General features: G+C 41.6%; 1 protein-coding gene across 10 annotated transcripts in view; it reads left to right on the forward strand.

Moving 5' to 3' along the window:
- Positions 1-17,618, forward strand: part of magi2a (membrane associated guanylate kinase, WW and PDZ domain containing 2a) — a 236,667-nt gene extending 219,049 nt beyond the window's left edge. For 6 of the 10 annotated variants that reach the window (XM_044342686.1, XM_044342685.1, XM_044342688.1 and 3 more), the window contains 7 exons: positions 226-477; positions 972-1,157; positions 2,661-2,877; positions 4,204-4,429; positions 5,659-5,811; positions 10,241-10,379; positions 14,199-17,618. In XM_044342686.1, the coding sequence (XP_044198621.1) occupies positions 226-477; positions 972-1,157; positions 2,661-2,877; positions 4,204-4,429; positions 5,659-5,811; positions 10,241-10,379; positions 14,199-14,947 (1,922 nt within the window). In that variant the 3' untranslated portion in view covers positions 14,948-17,618. Of the gene's footprint in view, positions 1-225; positions 478-971; positions 1,158-2,660; positions 2,878-4,203; positions 4,430-5,658; positions 5,812-10,240; positions 10,380-10,678; positions 10,790-14,198 lie in introns of all 10 variants that reach the window. The other 4 variants (XM_044342690.1, XM_044342693.1, XM_044342691.1 and 1 more) reach the window with 3 other exon arrangements.
- Positions 17,619-17,942: the final 324 nt, after the last annotated feature.

The raw sequence follows: 17,942 nt of genomic DNA on the forward strand, positions 1-17,942 counted from the left end.
GTAATAACAATCTATTAATCTAATGTATATCAATATATCACTCACAGGGGCCATTTCTCAGCTTAAAAAAATAATTCTATAATACTTCTTGCACTAAAGTTGCATTTTGAATGCAAGACTTACTTTTAGTGGCGTATTCTTACATTGTTGTATTAGTGCTTTTATCTTGTGTGTCTAATGTGTAGTTGAACAGCCACCTGCTCAGCTCTCTACCTCCCCCTGCAGGTGAGTCCTGTCCGGAGAACGGCCGCAGCCCCGGCTCTGTCTCCACGCAGCACAGCTCCCCACGCAGTGACTTCACATATGGCAACAGCACCAGCACTACCCAGGCACCCATGGGCAACGCCGCCACTTCAGACGGCACATCGACCCCCAACGCACAACCCAGTGATGTCATCATTAACCGAAAGGAGAGCGAGGGCTTCGGCTTCGTCATCATCAGCTCGCTCAACCGGCCCGAGGCCGCCGCCACCAACAGTAAGTCCAGTGATTGGATTAATGGTGTTTTATAGAGTCAAGTAGATGCTTATGCATCATCAGTCATCCTCTACTCTACATAACAACTACTTAAAGTGCTTAAATGAAAGCTCTTAGACTCATGTAAACTACCAGGTAATCTTAAAAAGCTTCAAGATAAGAGCCACAATGTGAAGTTAAGTATAAGAACAGGTCACGGCTCAATAAAACGTGAAGCAGCTCTTATTCTGTCGTCTCAATTATACATGCCCTCCCACAGTATGTCAGTCACACACATCTCTGGTATGCTGCCATGAGCATCAGTGTATCGCCCACACACGTGAAAAAACCTAGATGCCTTACATAAGCCCTGGGTGAACAGCAAAATGAGAGAGACAGAGAAATAGTCAGTCAGTCAGTGAGCGGTGCGTGAGCACAGACAGGCGTAATCCTCCAAGCTGCTGCTGCTGAGCGTGTCTTCACCTGCAGCTTGTTGTGTCTGAATCTTCCAACAGCTGTGCCCCATAAAATTGGCCGCATCATCGAGGGCAGCCCGGCAGACCGCTGCGGGAAGCTGAAAGTGGGAGACAGGATACTGGCGGTGAACAGTCAGTCCATCGTCAACATGCCGCACGCCGACATCGTTAAGCTGATCAAGGATGCGGGCCTCAGCGTCACCCTGAGGATCATACCGCAGGACGGTGAGAAAACACGTGGACTTACACACTACATGTGGACATGACAGACGAGGACTTGAAGGTGCAATACTGCGGGTAGACAATGATTTATGACAGTAATTGAATTGGCTTTATTAAATGAAAGTTGTAATATGAGGTTTGCATAATGTGATTCTTTTTAGATTAACTGTCACTTTCTGTCATATTCATGAGTTTGTGTTCAGCTGGTTTTCAAATTCTGTTCGCTGAGTCTGTTTCCATAACATTTCTGCATGCAAATGCTTAACAGAGCTGCTGTCTCTTATTATAGTTACAATAACACAAAATAGACTCTTACTATAGTATTTAAAAATGCTGTACTTCATTTAATTTCTGTACTACAGTGATTGTCCTTGTATGTCTCTGGGGCCTGGTCTCTCTTGAAAAACAACATTTTTAATCTTGTGAGACTCTCAGCTGGTCTCTAACAACAGATGATTGAAATTATTAAAGATAATTCATGATATGAAAAGCTTGATTTGATTACTAAAACTGACTAAACTGACTAAAGCTGTTATATTTGTTTGAAAAATGACAATTGTGGCTGGTTTGCCTCCTTAACTTTACCTCCTTTTTCCTGTCTATCATTATGTAGAGCTACATAAACAACTTGTTTTGCCTCTGTCCTCGCTTTCAATGATTGTGATGTGGATGTAATAGTGCCTGGCAATCTTTTAAAAAAAAAATTAAAGCTGCACTAATCAATATTTTTATACTAACAATCGATCAAATAAATACATGTAATGTGAAAGAGGTCACTCATTTTGACAAACCTACAGAGAATTATTACCAGATTCTGCAGTTTCCCCTCAGCTTTACTGAGCCTTTTACTGTCTTTCAGCTCATTGTTTTGGCTTTATGGCGCAGAAATTTACTGTTTTGGTTCACTCTCACTGCTCTGATCAACGCCGTTTTACGAAGCAACAAGCAGCTGTTTTCAGCAAAAAAGCTCTGATAGACTCACTGTGCACTACCTGTCCAGCATCTAACAGCAGACAAAGTTAGCACCAAACTCGTGAGGACAGTGGAGCATTTAAAAAGCCAGATATTTTCCATCAGAGTTGGTGGAAACCAAACCAGAACTAAAAGCAGGGTGAATATTGAGCTGCACAACAATTATTTTTATTATCGATTAATCATTTCATCTATAAAACATCAGAAAATTGTGAAAAACTGAATTATAATTACTCAAAGCCCATGATGACATCTTAAAATATCTTGTTTTATTTGTTATTGAGTTATATTAAATAGTAAATAACATTAAATGGTATTAAATCATTCAATGATCAAAACAGTTGCACATGAATTTTCTGTCAATCAAGTAATCAATCAATTGACTAGTCATTGCAGCTCCATTGGCCTTGCATTCATTGGTTGGACAGAAACACACCTAAGTTTAAGCACCAACCTTACCCGGTTAGATAAAGGTTAAAAGTACTCGTCGTGCTTGTATTTTTCTCATGCTCTGTCCTTCCTTCTTAATCCCAGAGATCAGCAATCCCCCTTCAGCCCCCAGCTCAGAGAAGCAGAGCCCCATGGCCCAGCAGCACAGCCCCAAGACCCAGCCCAGCGTCTCTGCCTCCCTGCCCACCTCAGCAGTCTCAGAGCCCAGCCCGCCCGTCTCCCAGCCCAACCCGGTGCCCCACCAGAGCCCCGTGACCCAGCTGCCCGCCCCTCCGCCTCAGACCTACACCCATGAGAGCAGGTAAGACGGAGTTTATAAGGGGTTAAGAGCACGACTGCTTTATGTTTGTTTTATTTAAGAAGGGACAATGCACATTAATTAACATGAGCACTTAGTTCCATCATGTAAATTTGCCAGATTTAGCCATACAGGATCGTTTTCATTGACCAGATAAAAAACATTAAAAGAAAACATACAAGAGCACATAAGCACAGACAAGTAGTAAAACAATGACATAACCCATACACCAGTTTATGAAAGCATGATTGATTGTCCACTGTTTTATAGACGTGGAGATACATTTGTGATAGTTGTGTGTGGGTATAATGTTCCAGGTATGTGCTGTTTGATAGGAAAAGGCTTGACGACCCAAAGGTATTTTTTTTCTATGTGGTATTTTACAGTCCCCTCTGGTAGTAGCTCTGATAGATGAGTTTTGATTTTGTTAAATGAATTCATTGAGTGGAGGGGGGAAGCGAGGGGGGGGGGGGGGGGGGGGGGGGAGGGGCAGACCATGAAGTGGCAGCAAACAGTTGACTTATAATGAAAGCCGTTTCGTCCTCATGCTGTTACATAGTGATTTGTGGCTGTCTTGACTTTGTGATGCAGCAAAGTATTTATTATAGACTAGCCCCTCTATCTGTCTCTGGGGCAAAACACTGTTCCTCTGAGAATGCAGGTATGAGTGAATCAGATGCTTTCATCCCCAATCGTCCCCCATTCTTCTTATTCCCTTCACACTTTTTCATCCTTTTCATCTTTTCTTACAGTTTCTTCCTCCTCCCTCTACCTTTTTGTCTCTCTCTGTCTCCCTCCGACAGTGTCTTTTTCCTCACTATTTCATCTCCTCTCTCTATTCATCCCCCCCCCCCCACCCCCCCCCCCCCCCCACCCCCCCCCCCCCCCCACCCCCCACTTTGTTGTATAACATCACTTAACTCTTATGGACTGCTAAATTATTTACATAAATTGCGTCTTTATAGAGATCTGTTGAATATTTCACCAAGAACTACAGGGGTCCAAAATCTACAGTGTCATTGCCTTTTCCCTACTCAGCATTACCTGCCTCTGAGAGAACTTGTTTCTATTATAAAGATTTTATGTGATGTGGGAGGAAAAACTGTGTAATTTTTCCACTTAGGTCATTTTTAATGGTTGTCAGTGAAAACCAAAACAAGACATCTTTGTCAGTAGTTGAGGAGCCAGAAAATTGTCAGAAACCATTATTCTCACAGCATCCTAAGTGCACCGAAACATAACACAAGTAATGTGCCACATCCGAAGGTAATGATGGAAGTAATAGAAATCCTCTGAGAAGTTCTTCTTTCATTCTGATTGGTCTGTTAGTTACAGGTCAGAGGTGAAGGCGAGACAAGACGTTAAACCAGACATCCGACAGCCGCCGTTCACAGACTACCGTCAGCCACCGGTGGACTACCGGCACCCTCCTGTGGCAGACTATCGGCAGCCACCCACGCTTGACTACAGACACCCGCCGCTGCTGGACTACAGACCACTAGCTCCTGATGCCAGACAGTTCGCAATCCCAGACTACAGAATGCCTCCAGTTCAAGTAAGGATGTTTTCCACAACAAAAAATTGCCACAGATCCTATCGCTGACTCTTATCTAGAGCCCGGCTGGTACTGTATTTTTGAAGCAGATAACGTTTTTTTCTATCAGAATCAGCTTTATTGGCCAGATATGTTTGGACACACAAGGAATTTGACTCCAGTTTCCAGTGGCTCTCACATACTCACATACAAAAGACATACAGATAAAAGACAGACAGATTAGGTGTCCATAATCACTCAGTATTTACTATATAGTGCAGTATATTTACCTTTTGCCATTTTATTTGAGTGTCTGAATTCTGAATTTGAAATTTATGCACTATGTCATGCTCTCAAAAATTCCCACAGTTGAAAGAAAAAGTAAAAATGATTTGATTTGATTGAATGACTATGATTCATAAAAGTCCAAAATCTGAATTTATTGCTCACTAAAAGTAAACCAGTTAGTGTTTAGCTTTAGACTTGTTTAGAAGAATGATGATACAACATGTATATACATACATGTATGAAAAAACATGTAAATTCTCTCTCCTGGACAATGATGTAATGGTGACATTGTATTTAATTAATGCAAACATTTATTTGGGTTATTTGGCGTTTCTGCACTGCAGTGTCTTATTACTTAGCGGACAACATTAAATGCCACTAATGAAGTTGCTATCTATAACCCATACATATAAACATACATATATGTAAAGCCAGTGCTTCCATTTGTTACTGATTTTGTGTAATTTAGAGCTGATTCCTTCATATCTTCATTGTGTTTTTTAGGATATTTGGATAAATCAGGCTACATTCTACCTCTGTTTGTGTACCCTCACAAATGCTGCAATTCTTTCTTTGTATAAATGTATTCATGTATTTCTAATTAAGGCTGATGTTGGCTTTCTGTCTGAATAAATACCAGCCATGTTTTCACACTAGATAATGTTAGAGCTTTTGTCTGTCGTTTGTATTGAGAGTCAGGTCGTGGTCAAGTCAGTAAAACTGAGCAGACTGTGTGCAGAGTACACAGCTAGCTGACATAGACATGTTTTCTGGGTATTTTAAGCAAATATACTTGAAGAGCTCCCTTGTTTATCATTAATACCTTTAATTTAATTGTTGGTTGCATTATGTTTACCTGGCATTTACTCCATTCTTCCTCACTTGTTTTTCTTACTTACAGAGACCATTTCCTGCTGTTTTCTCCACTGAATCTAATCATATCTGATCTTTGCTTGTCTCAGCTTTCACAGGACTTTGACTTCTTCACAGTGGAGCTGGAGAAAAGTGTTAAAGGCTTCGGTTTTAGCATCCGCGGAGGACGGGAGTACAAGATGGACCTGTTTGTTCTACGGCTGGCAGAGGACGGACCGGCTATCCGCAACGGGAGGATGAGGGTAGGTCACTGGCTCCAGAAGTAGGGGGGGTCAAAGGGCCATTGCCCCGCCCCCAACTTTAATCTCCTTCTACATTCTTTTTAAGTCACAAATCACTGTGTCCCCTCAAATGCCCCTATATTATAACACTTTCAGTAAAAAGACACAGCAGGTTTTCTATGATTCTCATTTGTGTAAACAGAAACATTTAAAACAGCAGCTGTGAGCGCGTTGCCGTCCTGTAGGTCCTGTGCCGAGCCCCGCATATCTCTGCTCCTCAAAACTGGTATTTTAATGTAACAGAGTGGAAATTAAAATGGAGCAACAGCGGGAGGGGGGAGAAATATGATGCTGCACATAACAAGTTGCATACAGGCCATGAACGTATCACAGACAGGAAAGATACTGTGAGCAGAGCAGTTTCCAGTGTTTCATGCTTTTCTCCACATGTCAGCACAGAGATTGGTCCATAATGAAAACTGCAGAGAGCACAAAAGCCTCAAATTGTATGACTTTAATTAGCAGAGCTGTGCACACACTGAGCTCTCCACAACCACGAACCAATTTCCATGTATTTTGTTTCTTTTACTTCTCTAGTATTTCACCCAAATGTCTACAGCTATAGTATTAATGTGACTCAGGCAGGTCTGAAACGTGTTAGATTAGTGTCTGAATTTTACATTAATGTTGTTCAGGTGTCACTGAACGTAATCCGGGATGTTGCAGAAACATCTGTACTGATTTTCTGTTTGTTGCCCACAGCTGCTGTGTGTCAGATTCTTCCCTTTGACTTAATGAAATACCTGCAGCATCACACAGCAGCTGAAATGATAAGCGCCTTTACATCGAGAGAGTGAGAGAGCGCACTGCAACCCCTAAAAAGTATGAATGGAACCGCGTGTGCATCCACAGCTGTCCGCGGTCGCAGAACACGGAGAGTACAGACACACACACACACACACACTGAAGAAACAGTATTTTACACCTCTCTCTTCGGTTTAAAGTTTCAAGTATCGCTGCTGGATGTGATGTGTTGTGGTTGTGGAGTACACGCCGCAGCAAGGTGAGAAGTTAAACCACTGGAGGTCAGCAGAAACGAGATTTTCAGGAGGTGTTAAGTTGCTCTTTAAGGAAGCTATTACATCCTCTCAGAAGGTTAAGCTGTTTTCTATCTTTCTGGATTACATAGCAAACGCTCACTGTAATTGTCTGATGTTATCAAAGCTGCAACAGCAACTCTTAACATTCGATTAAAAAAATAACCTGTCAAAATAACTCGGAGATGGTTCCTTTTTTTTTTTTTTCCAGACGTTTCTCTCCTCCCAAATTGCTGCTCCTCAACTCTCAGCTGTTATTTAGCGCCAGATGATATTAAACAGAAGATAAAGACAGATAAAACATGTAAGCGCGTGAACTTATATCATACCTTGGTGTTTGCATAGCTGCACAGTTCCTCCTCTAACTATAGTTGCTATTGTGTTATTCTATCAGAGAAAACAAACACATATTTTCTGAATTTATGATGTAATAAGAATAAAATGCAAATTCCCAAACTCTTTCCTGCCAGCAACACTACAACACATATTGCAACTTAAACAGTAACTTTTTTTCTTCCTTTATTCGTAGACGCAGATTTAATCCAGCAACCGACACGTCTCTCTTTTCTTATTCCTCTTTTTCCTCCTTCTTGCATGTTCTCCAATCTTTACGTCTGGCGCTGATAGCCTCCGTCTGCTCTAGATTCCTTATCTGTAATGAACCTGTCAAAGATAATGTGTGCAAAATGCTCTTGGGGGAGGTATTACTTACCCTCCACGGAGGTGTAATCGATGGAGGTCCGATGGGCCCAGACTCAGGTGGGGGGGAGAGGAGGAGGAGGGAATCTTGAGCTTCACTTGAAGTCAGCGAACATAAGCTGCCATGAATTTGTCTTGAACGGCCAGAGACTAACACTCCTGGTAAGATATCGAAAGAGACTCAACGCTCTGCTCTTGAATAGATTTCAGGAAAACAAAGCATACAGTACTCTGATCCTTCCTCCAACAAACTTAGATCCATACCTCCGGGTGCAGAGAGGAATCAATCTGTATTTAAGTAAATGTGAGACATTGGTTAAAAAGCATTTGACATGCCTGTCACTTTGGATTTCATTTGTGCTTTGAAACGTATTGAGGTGCAAGAACCAAAAAGCCCTGCTGCACCGCAACTCCCTGCAGTTACTCTGACATTTTGAGTTTAAGCCAAGTCATTTCTCCTCAATAGGCACTTTGTCACATTTTTAAAAAGGAGTAAAAAAAAAAAAATCTATTTTGACCCTAGTAGCCACAAACTCTTCAGGGACACCGAACAATAAGAAACGCTCCCTTTTTTGTGGTTCAAGTGCCACTGCAGAAGCTTTTAAGAAAATTATACAAAGTGATTGGTTGTTAAAGATAATCATTCAGCACATGTAATTACCTCTCTAAGCTTTAAACGTCAATAAAAAGACTGAAATGTGCGAATTATGGAAGCAACTCCTGCTTCAGTTCCGCTGCAAGCTCCTATCAGCATTCACGTGCCGTCTCATTCGACTTTTGTTCCCTCTTTATTAAAGATGAAAATGGACATCGCTCTCCTCTGCTGTTAAGAGGTGAGGATTAATGAGCAAACCGTCTTGCCTTCCACCTCTCATCAGACCACCGTAATGACACCTAATGACTCCCCCTCTCTTGACTCGAGTCCGTTCCTGACTTTCAAATTACCCCAGCCATTACTGAAGGACTTCTCCATTTGTTAGCGTAATTGGCCGGCACGTTTTTTTTGTCCTGTTCCCGGTGAATCCTCCCCATTAGTCAACCTCGGAGACGTCTCTTGAAGGGCTGAGAAGTGAGAGTCTTGAAGGAGGGAGGATTGACATTTTGACCCGTCCTCGTGTTCATCGGGGATTGGTCACAACCACGGTGCAGTGCTTTAAAAAAAAAGATAGTCCAGTTAATATTTACACTGGCTGTTAACCTAGCTGTCACAGTTATGGTTGTTTTAAATGGGTCGGACATTGGTATTCATCGGTGTGTCCTGATACATTCCTCAACCACCCCATGAGAAGTGGACTACCATAATTCTATCCAAATGACACGTCCAAATTACTGCAGAAATTAATTATAACTGACACCAGTTCATGGCTGGTAATGCTTATTAATGCTTATGGAAGCTCATGGGGAAGCCAATGCATTATAGATCCATAAATCAATACTAAAAGAGGCTTGTTAATATTATGTTTTATGCGTAGTGTGCTCATTTCCAAACCTGCCACATCATAATTGATTCAATCTTAGGTTTGCAAACATCATCAGTAATTTGCTCATCCGATTTTCACCTTTGTGAACTTGATTAGGACGTTTATATAACACGATGGCACCTCATTTGTTTTTAATTTAGTGTTTCTGTCATCTAATTCTAGTTAATACAATATTCATTATTCAAATAGTAAATTGCACAGAATATATTAATCTTTGTCATGTTCTAGATGTGAAACTCCTCATGGCACGTTAGACCTTTCATTTTGCTTTTGTTATGCTTCACTGTAACTGGTGATTGAGCTTTAATTGCACTCTAGAAATCTATAAATGTAGCCTCAGTCCTGATCCAGTGCTTGTTGTGTTTGGCTAATCTGAACTCACAGTGTTTATTCGTCAAGTTGGCAGCTAAACAATGACCTCCTTCCTTTGAGACATGGCTATCTGAAATGGTTTCGACCATATAAATAGATAAAGGCGATAGAATAGATACTCTTATGTTGCTTTATTTGAAAAATATTTCTCCTTGCTTTCTGTAGCAAGATTAATAAATAATGTCCAACATACTTCATTATAACGACTGTGTGACATTATATCTAATGTATGAAGGTGTTATGAAATTGCTTCCCTTATTTATTAAGCAAAGAGACACCATAAGAAAAAGCCTGAGATGGAAGGCATGAAATTCAATAAAATAATGAGTCATTATATTGAATTATATCTGGCTTTATTGTGTTTTCATACCATAGGGTCAAAAGTATGTGGACACCCAAACATTACACCTATGCAGCAGTTCATTAAAACATACAGAATAGTAATAGAGAACAAAACACAATGCACAAGTGAAAAATAAACAAACAAAAAAACACCTCAGGAGAGTAAGAAATGTGGCCACACCGAGTTGAACTCACTCATCCAGGTCAGTGAGGGCGGACGCTGATCTTGGATCGCAGTCGGCTTTCCGGTTCATCCCAAAGGTGTTGGATGGCTTCGAGGTCAGGGCTCCGTGCAGTTTTTCCACACCGAACTGGGAAAACCACTTCTTCATGGGCCTGGCTTTGTGTTGTCAAAAACGTTGCATGGAAAGATGGAAAGCACACACACATGCATTTTCTCTCTTCAGACACATGTTTACAACTTCTTTTATTCTCTGTCACACACTTCCTGACATCCAGGTAGGGGACCAGATCATTGAGATCAATGGAGAAACAACCCGTGACATGACCCACGCCAGGGCCATCGAGCTGATCAAGTCCGGAGGCAGGCGTGTTCGTCTGCTCCTAAAAAGGGGCACAGGGCAGGTCCCAGAGTACGGTAAGTATCGATGTATTTCAGTTCTACGGCAACTTTCTTTGTCTTTTGGGATCATTTCTTACCTCTTTTCTTAACTATATTCTCTTCAGTGTCTTATCTAATATCACTTCAACTCTTGATAACATTTTTTCTGGCATGCATTATATTCATGTTATATCTTCTGACTTTAAATACTCGCTGTATTCTTTATACTCTTTATTCTGTATTCCTACACTGTAAAAAAAACTAATTTTTGTCTTTTCTAACATCAGTTTATCTTCTGTCCATTTCAGTGATCTATCACTAATTGATTGGTCTAGGTTGTTACTTCCCCTTCTATAGGAATGGTATCTTCCAGTCTCTCCATGTGCATGAAAAGTGACAAGCATGGCTCCCCCTATTTCTTCCTAATGGGCCACTCTAAAGACACGGTTTGTGACCATACGAATGTTTTTCTCTTCACTTAACCCTGGCTTTCTGTGCTGTGGTTTTGCATGTTGTGTGGTTTTAATTCTTTTTATTCTTTTCGGCACTTTTATATTAAAACAACTTGTTATATAAGCACGGAGAGCCCGAACGGTTGAAGATCCTACCTTTTTGGTTGATGAAATAATCAACAAATATTGCTTCAAGCTGCAGGATGTTGTGAAATTAGTGAACATAACTCTCCTCCCCAACAAAAGATAAATCAGCAGCTACCTACAGGCCCAAAAATACAGCAATATGAGCGTTCACCCTGAGTCAGCCAGAGGAGATGAACGTGAAATATTGCGGCAGATTATTTACCCAGTGAAATCTCAGCGCAGCGTGAATTGAGCCTGGGAGGGGACATTTATTTGTGTGACACCGCGGGTAATAAAACTCCAATGCGCCACTCACTCCTGTGGCTCCTGCAGCAGCACGACGCTCACTTTTCCACACCCTCCCACTTCAGAGAAAGTCACTTCAAGGGAGATCCGCAGCACTAAAACCACCCCGTGACATGCATTCATCAGGCCTTGGTGGTCACCCTCCAGCCCTTAAACACAGGAAATAGAGGGTGATGTCATTTCCCCCCCCTCCTATGTCAACCCTTTTTCTGCCAGCCCTCTTCCAGGCGGGGATTTAATATGCACACAGACACAGGGAGTCTTACTGCGGTCAGCCAGAAGACACAGTGCTCCATCATTAAGAGATCTGCGCTCTTTCTGAGTTACCCTGCTGCCTAAAAGTAGCAGCAGCCACATGTTCTGCTCTGTGTGGGCTCAATTCAGCATTTATCATCAGTAGTTTACCGTATTTGCATACTGGAAGGTTATGCGAATCATTTATGGTGATCAATTCAGCTATTTAAAACATTAGCATGCAAATGTGCAAAGGAGCAAGTTATTTTTGTTTTAGGGTCCTGTGCTGTGCTTTTTAGGAACAGCTAAATGCAAAACGAAGATCAGAAAAACAAGAATATAAGCAGTGTATTGTCGGGATAAAACCATACGGTTGTGGGCATGTGCATGAATATTATTGTGTGCTTGTCTGTGTGTGTTTTTGTGCCTCTATCTACAGTAGCATGAGCTCAGACTTCTGAGAATTACGCTTTTAAAATGCTCCAAAAAGCCCAAATAGGAATAAAAATGTGGAAAAATAAGACTTATCTTTAGGAGCAGCTCACAAGTGTTTATTTAGGACATCTGTCACTGCTGCAAAGCAAACATTCACATCACATGGTTAATCACGTTTATGCTCAGAGAGGAAAAGCAAATCAGACACAAGGATTTCAGAATCATCCGCCCTTCTGTTTATTTCTTTTAAACATACATTTTCTCAGTGAAAGGACGTTCTGCAAAATCTTAAATGACTGTAATGTTTTTAAGTTAATTTCATTTGTGTGAAACCATGGATATCTCAAGTAGCAATTAAAGAGTACTCCTGTGATTTCATAATGCAGTGAAGTGAAGATATGGGTCATATTCCAAAAACACTGGATCCTAAACTTCCCATAATGCAACTTCAGTTTTTTAGTTAGACTTTAGATTACTCAAGGATGTAATTTTCTCAGACTAATTAACATGTGAAAATGTATGAAATAGGTCAAAATGGAAACAAAAACAACTTGGACAAACTACTACTCAGTTCAAGACACCTCCTGAGCTCTCTTAAATCTCAAGTTAAATAAGATAATTGCTTCTATTCTTGCATTTGTATGTGGTGGTAAAAGTCCAACATTTACTTTGCAGTTTGACAAATACATGGTCTGTACTTTTGTGCTGCTCTTAAATAGAACATACATACAAATTATGTTATTTCTCTTTCTTGAATAAATACAACATATAGTCATATAGTCATAGTCTCTTTTTAAACTTAATATTCCCACTAATAAGTGAATTCGACACCTACTGAGGACCATACATATTTTAGTTTAACCAAAAAAAACAATCTTAAAGATGCCCTCTAGGCCAGTTTTAACATGCATATAAAATACTCCACTTTGAATAATAATTTGTGTCTGATATGATTTTTCCACAAAAAAAGTTCAATTATCTCGTTAAAATCCTTAAAATTACATGAATATGCAAATATAATTCATTTCAAAAGGTTAACCGCTGGACACGAGATGTTTCCTACTTCACTGTAAAGTTCATTCTCAGTGTTTGTGCACTGGAGGTTCCGAGTTTCCACATCACACTTGTGTAAGTTGAATAGCGGACCAGGATCAGTGCTCAAATCGTAGGTACACGTCTTAAACTCAGATTTAAGGTGAGCTTCTAGTGTCAAACGCTGCATGTACATCATTCTGCACAATGAAGCTGAAACATCCAAATGAAGGAACAAGAAGCAAAATTCATTTTTGAGTGGAGGGAGACTTTAATTCGAGGTCCACTTATAAGCTTTTTCATGGCTTTCAACCACATCTTGAACTTTAGATTAATGTTTCCAAGGTCAAGAATGAATTTTCCACCTCAAATACTGTACATGCTGTAGTTTATATAATGTGAAACGCTAACTTAGCAGAAATATAAGGAGACTGGAGCCTTAAGAGAGCTGACAAAAGACATTAGTGCAGCGGGTGATAACCACAGGTTGCTTGAAGTCATGCTGGTACACACACACAGATACTGTAGGGCCATTTATGAGCCTAATGTCACTTCATTGTACCAGGTAAACGTAAAAGACTGTTACGTTCCAGAGTACTCACAAGTGACCAGGTACTGCTCTTAGCTCTGCATCTAATATGCTCCAGCGCTGCATGAGATTCTCTTTATAATTGGGCCTCATGGCGCTTGTGTAGCTAACCTAGCCTCTGCCCCCCTGCCTAGCCCGCTGAAAATGACTGATGGCTGAGGGACGGAGACTCATCGGTGCAGAAACAGAAGCTAACAGTCTGTGAGAGTAGAGAGTTTTGGAGGAGCGCGGTGTAGATTCACTGCAGCTGCTACTCTGGATACAGAGTTCTTGAGGCTTAAAAGAGGGAGAGAGCGAGAGGCACTCAGCCCCTGAGGTTTTCATTCTCACTAAAGCACCACCCTATTGGGCACATCATCCATTTCATTAAACCTGTTTTCGATTTTCCGCCAAGGTTTTAGATTGGCCGGGGCTTTAAAGAGAGCGAGGGGAGGCAGATTGATGTTGCCTAAAAGTAGAGTTGCCCTGTGACACGATGGGAAGTAGGTTGTAGAGCCGCTGTGATGTTTACTTTAATGCTTTCAGCTTGTAGAGTAGGAATGATTGCTGTGATAATTATTTTTGTTTTGATTTAGTGTTTTGCGTTTTTTGGTTGTGCGGTGGCATGTGTGCAAGCTTTTAAGCAGAGTGAAAGAGCGCGTTTGTGTTTTACATTATTGACTCTGTGAATGTGTGTTCCAGACAATGCCGCCTCATGGGATGCTTGCCCTTCAGCCTCCCCAAGCCTGTCGGAAGTAGCCCCTCCCATCGACAGCCTTTCCATGTCATCGCCTTCATCTCATCTGGCCCCAGCCCCCGACCCACCTCACCTGCCGCCTCTGGACGTCCCTCGAGACCCGGTGACACGAGACAGCAGGACAGAGCGTTCGAAGAGCCCCCAGAAGTCCGAGCTGCTAAATCCGGATCCGATCAGCCAGGGGAGGAGAGTGGCTACAACCGGCGGGAGCGGCAGAGCAAAGAAAGAGGGTGGCAGGTCCACCCACAAGGGGCACAGGGTGCAGCCCACTACTGAGGGGGAAGGGGGCAAAGAGGGGCAGAGCGGGGAGCACAAACCTTCCAGAAGCACCAGAGGGAGGTCCAAGGAGAGAAATACTGGGGACAGCAGCTTTCCCGGTGGGAAAAGAGAAACCACCCAGTCTCCCAGTGGCTCCATGCTTCCGCATACTAACGGGAACAGCAGGGACGATGTGGAGCGTTACAGCAGCGGGCAGCAGCAGCAGCAGCAGGTGGAGCTGGAGCAGAGCAAGCCCAGGCCCAGGGAACTGGACAGGGACCTGGGAGAGAGCCGGCCCAGCCTGCCCATCAAGAGCACCAGCAGCGGCAGCGCAGCAGGGAGGAAGGCCACGGTCTCTCCTGGGCCTTGGAAGATCCCTGGATCAGACAAGCTGCCCAGCACGCTACGCACAGGCACGTCCACGCTGAGCAGATAACACCGCAGCTCCAGCACGGTGGTCCAGAGCGCAGTGGCCACACTCATCTGAACTAAACCACCCCCATCTGGATGAAAATACCATCCTCACGCCTTCCTGTGCCCTTGCTCCTTCCCTTTATCTCCCCTCCACGTAACTCGTTCTCCCATAAAGTCAAAACCAAGGGGGGGCAGGGTGATCTGGACCACGTATTTTTAGAGTTTTATTTATGATACTGTACTCTAAATTATTTTGAGAAATATTTTACACCCACCACCTTAAGAACTGGAAAAATCACCCACTTTTTAAAAAAAAAAAAAAACGGAAGAGCAAGCAAGAATGTGTGTGTGTAGCGTGACGGGGAATCATTTGGGAGGTACAAACATTGAAGAACTCCATTTCAAGTCCCCCCCCCCCCCCCAAAATTTCCGCAGCAGCAGAACCAGGGGACGAACATTGAGATATAAACAACTGACAGGAAGCAACTGTCGGTTACCAATGGATTTTTTTTATATATATATATCTACGCAATGGAGTCTATTTTATGAAATGGAATGTTTAAAAGAGGGTTTGCCTGTTTTTGACAAGAGCGAATGGGACAAAGAGTGACAGCAAAGATGAAATTTACTCATCAACAGAACTTTGCCTTAACAGAGACTGAATGGGCCTGAATCTGTCTTGAATAATCTATCAGATGATTATAGACATAGATATATTATAATGAATATGAATATGTGGGATCATTTTGTAAATAAGATCATCTTTAAGTGAAAAGAACCTTAGTTGAGCCGATGGAAATTCTAGTCCACGCTTGGTTGAGCAGAGAGGCGCAAAAATATGGACGAGAACTTTCACCACACCAACTTCTCCCTCTTCTACACTCCCGTTCAGCCCTGTGATTGCGGTTCGGGGTCTCGGCAGGCCTGCTGCGGTCGGCTGCACGGTCTATTTGGGAGTTCAGCGGGGATGTCGTGTCAATCCATTTTTCTCATTTCTGTGCTTAACGAACAAAGCAATCCACAACGGTGGTGTCCAGCCGGACGCTGAGAGAAGGAGCTTGCTTGATACCGAGGGGCAGAGTGCCTTAGACTGACAAGAGAGGTTGGCTTTTTAGTCAAAGGTTCAACTCCAAAATACTTGAGAGGGTTCAAAACAGGCTGCTATACAACTCCAACTTTACAGAATATAAATAATAAACTGTATTTTTTCAGATGCGAGTGTGATACGGTGAAATATCATTTATTTCACAAGCTTGTGTATGAAAATAAGTCCATTACCAGAGGTGTTGATGGTCCATATTTGTGCAAGTGGTTCATTTTGGGTCATGATAGTTTTCATTGCTGATTTCTTAATGAGGTCTGACATTAGTAATTTCCATGAAGAACTGCTTATATAAGATTGTGTAATCAAAACCAAAAACAAACTAAACTAGTAAAATCTGATGGTGAGTCACAAGAGAATTAATCTCACTTGTCAAAAGCTCACTCGCGTAACCATCCGTAACCTGACTGATCGCCCTCAATTTGAAAAGGAAACATTTCTATCATTTCCAGGCCCGGCTGAGGAGAGTTTGCACCCATCACAGCCGCCGTCTGTTGATTTGTTTTGGGTCGATTTGGTCTATGATATTAAGACGTGCATCTGCACCCCAAAGCTCCCTGTAGGTTTTCTTTGAAAGCTACGCTCTTGTACATTTTTTTATACAATAAGCTGATCATTTTAAGAGCTACAAATCTTATACTAGCATCTGTATCTTCTGTGCAGAAGTGGTAATTTTTCCTCTGAATGAGCCAATATTATTAGAAGAAAAAAAAAAAGAATAGAACAAAAGTTTCTTCTTCCGCTGGTGAGGGAAGTGCAAACTGTTGAAAGAATGATAGAGCAAAGGGAGACAAGTAATTATGTTTGCCATTGTAATCTGTAATTACACAAGGAATAAGGGGACTGACTTTAAAGCACAATCTCACACAGAGGGGTTTTAGGATATGAATTATTGTGTCAGGGAACAGAGAAAATCATCAGCCAGGCACCAACGGCTCAGCTCTTCAATCACTTGTAGATGGTACAATGTCCCAAAAAAAAAAAAAAACGCCCCAAAACTAAATTTAACATTTGTCAGAGAAAAGGTAGCAAAAAAAAAGCTGCTTAAATACTGAATCTTCATGCCCATTTGACCGGACTGCTCCTTTATTTTGTGACTTCTGTTTGACGCAAAAACAAACAAACAAACAAACAAAAAAAAATAATATGTGTGTACGTTTGCTCAGCCTTTGCACAACTCACTGCTTTCCACGTTTGAACTGTGTCCATCGAGCCAAATTGTAAGTAGTTTTCTACGGGAAGCGAAAAAGAACAAAAAAAAACAACAAAAAAACAAAAAAAAGAAGAAGACATCTAGAGTTGTATTTGCAAAAATGTGTGTGCTGAATTAACAACACACGCTGCACCATAAACCCCGAGCGGCTCAGTATCACTGTGTAGTGTTATAGCAGTGTGTAGACCCTGAACAAATATCTCTATAAATATGACTCAGTGTACTGTTGATGGTCACAAAGACTGTAAGTGGAGCAACTATTTTTATGAAATGCAACACTATGGATATATTAACTTTTGCAAAAATCTTGTTTACCTGTATGATATTCTGAAACGCTGTCAAATAAAAGAAAATCTTGACACATGAAAGATTCATTTAGGATATGCTGCTGTGTGATTTATTATGGTTGTCTGTTTTTATTATTATTATTATTATTTACTCCCCTGTTTAGCATTTATAAGCTGCGTACTTCCATAAAGTTGAAGAAATGGCCAAAATCAAAGCAGCAGAAGCAGAGATAACCTGACTTTTAGTGCTTAGTAAGCTGTAGGTCAAGCCCCTAAAACACTAGATCCTACATTTCCCACAATGCAACTTAACAGTGTTTTTTCATGAGACAAAACCTTACATGTCTTCTAAATGCCCACTTCTTTCAAAAACCTCCCCCTCTCCTGATTTGTAACACAGGCTTTCAGTTTATTT

Source organism: Thunnus albacares, chromosome 23 (assembly GCF_914725855.1).
Source record: "Thunnus albacares chromosome 23, fThuAlb1.1, whole genome shotgun sequence".
NCBI lineage: Eukaryota > Metazoa > Chordata > Actinopteri > Scombriformes > Scombridae > Thunnus > Thunnus albacares.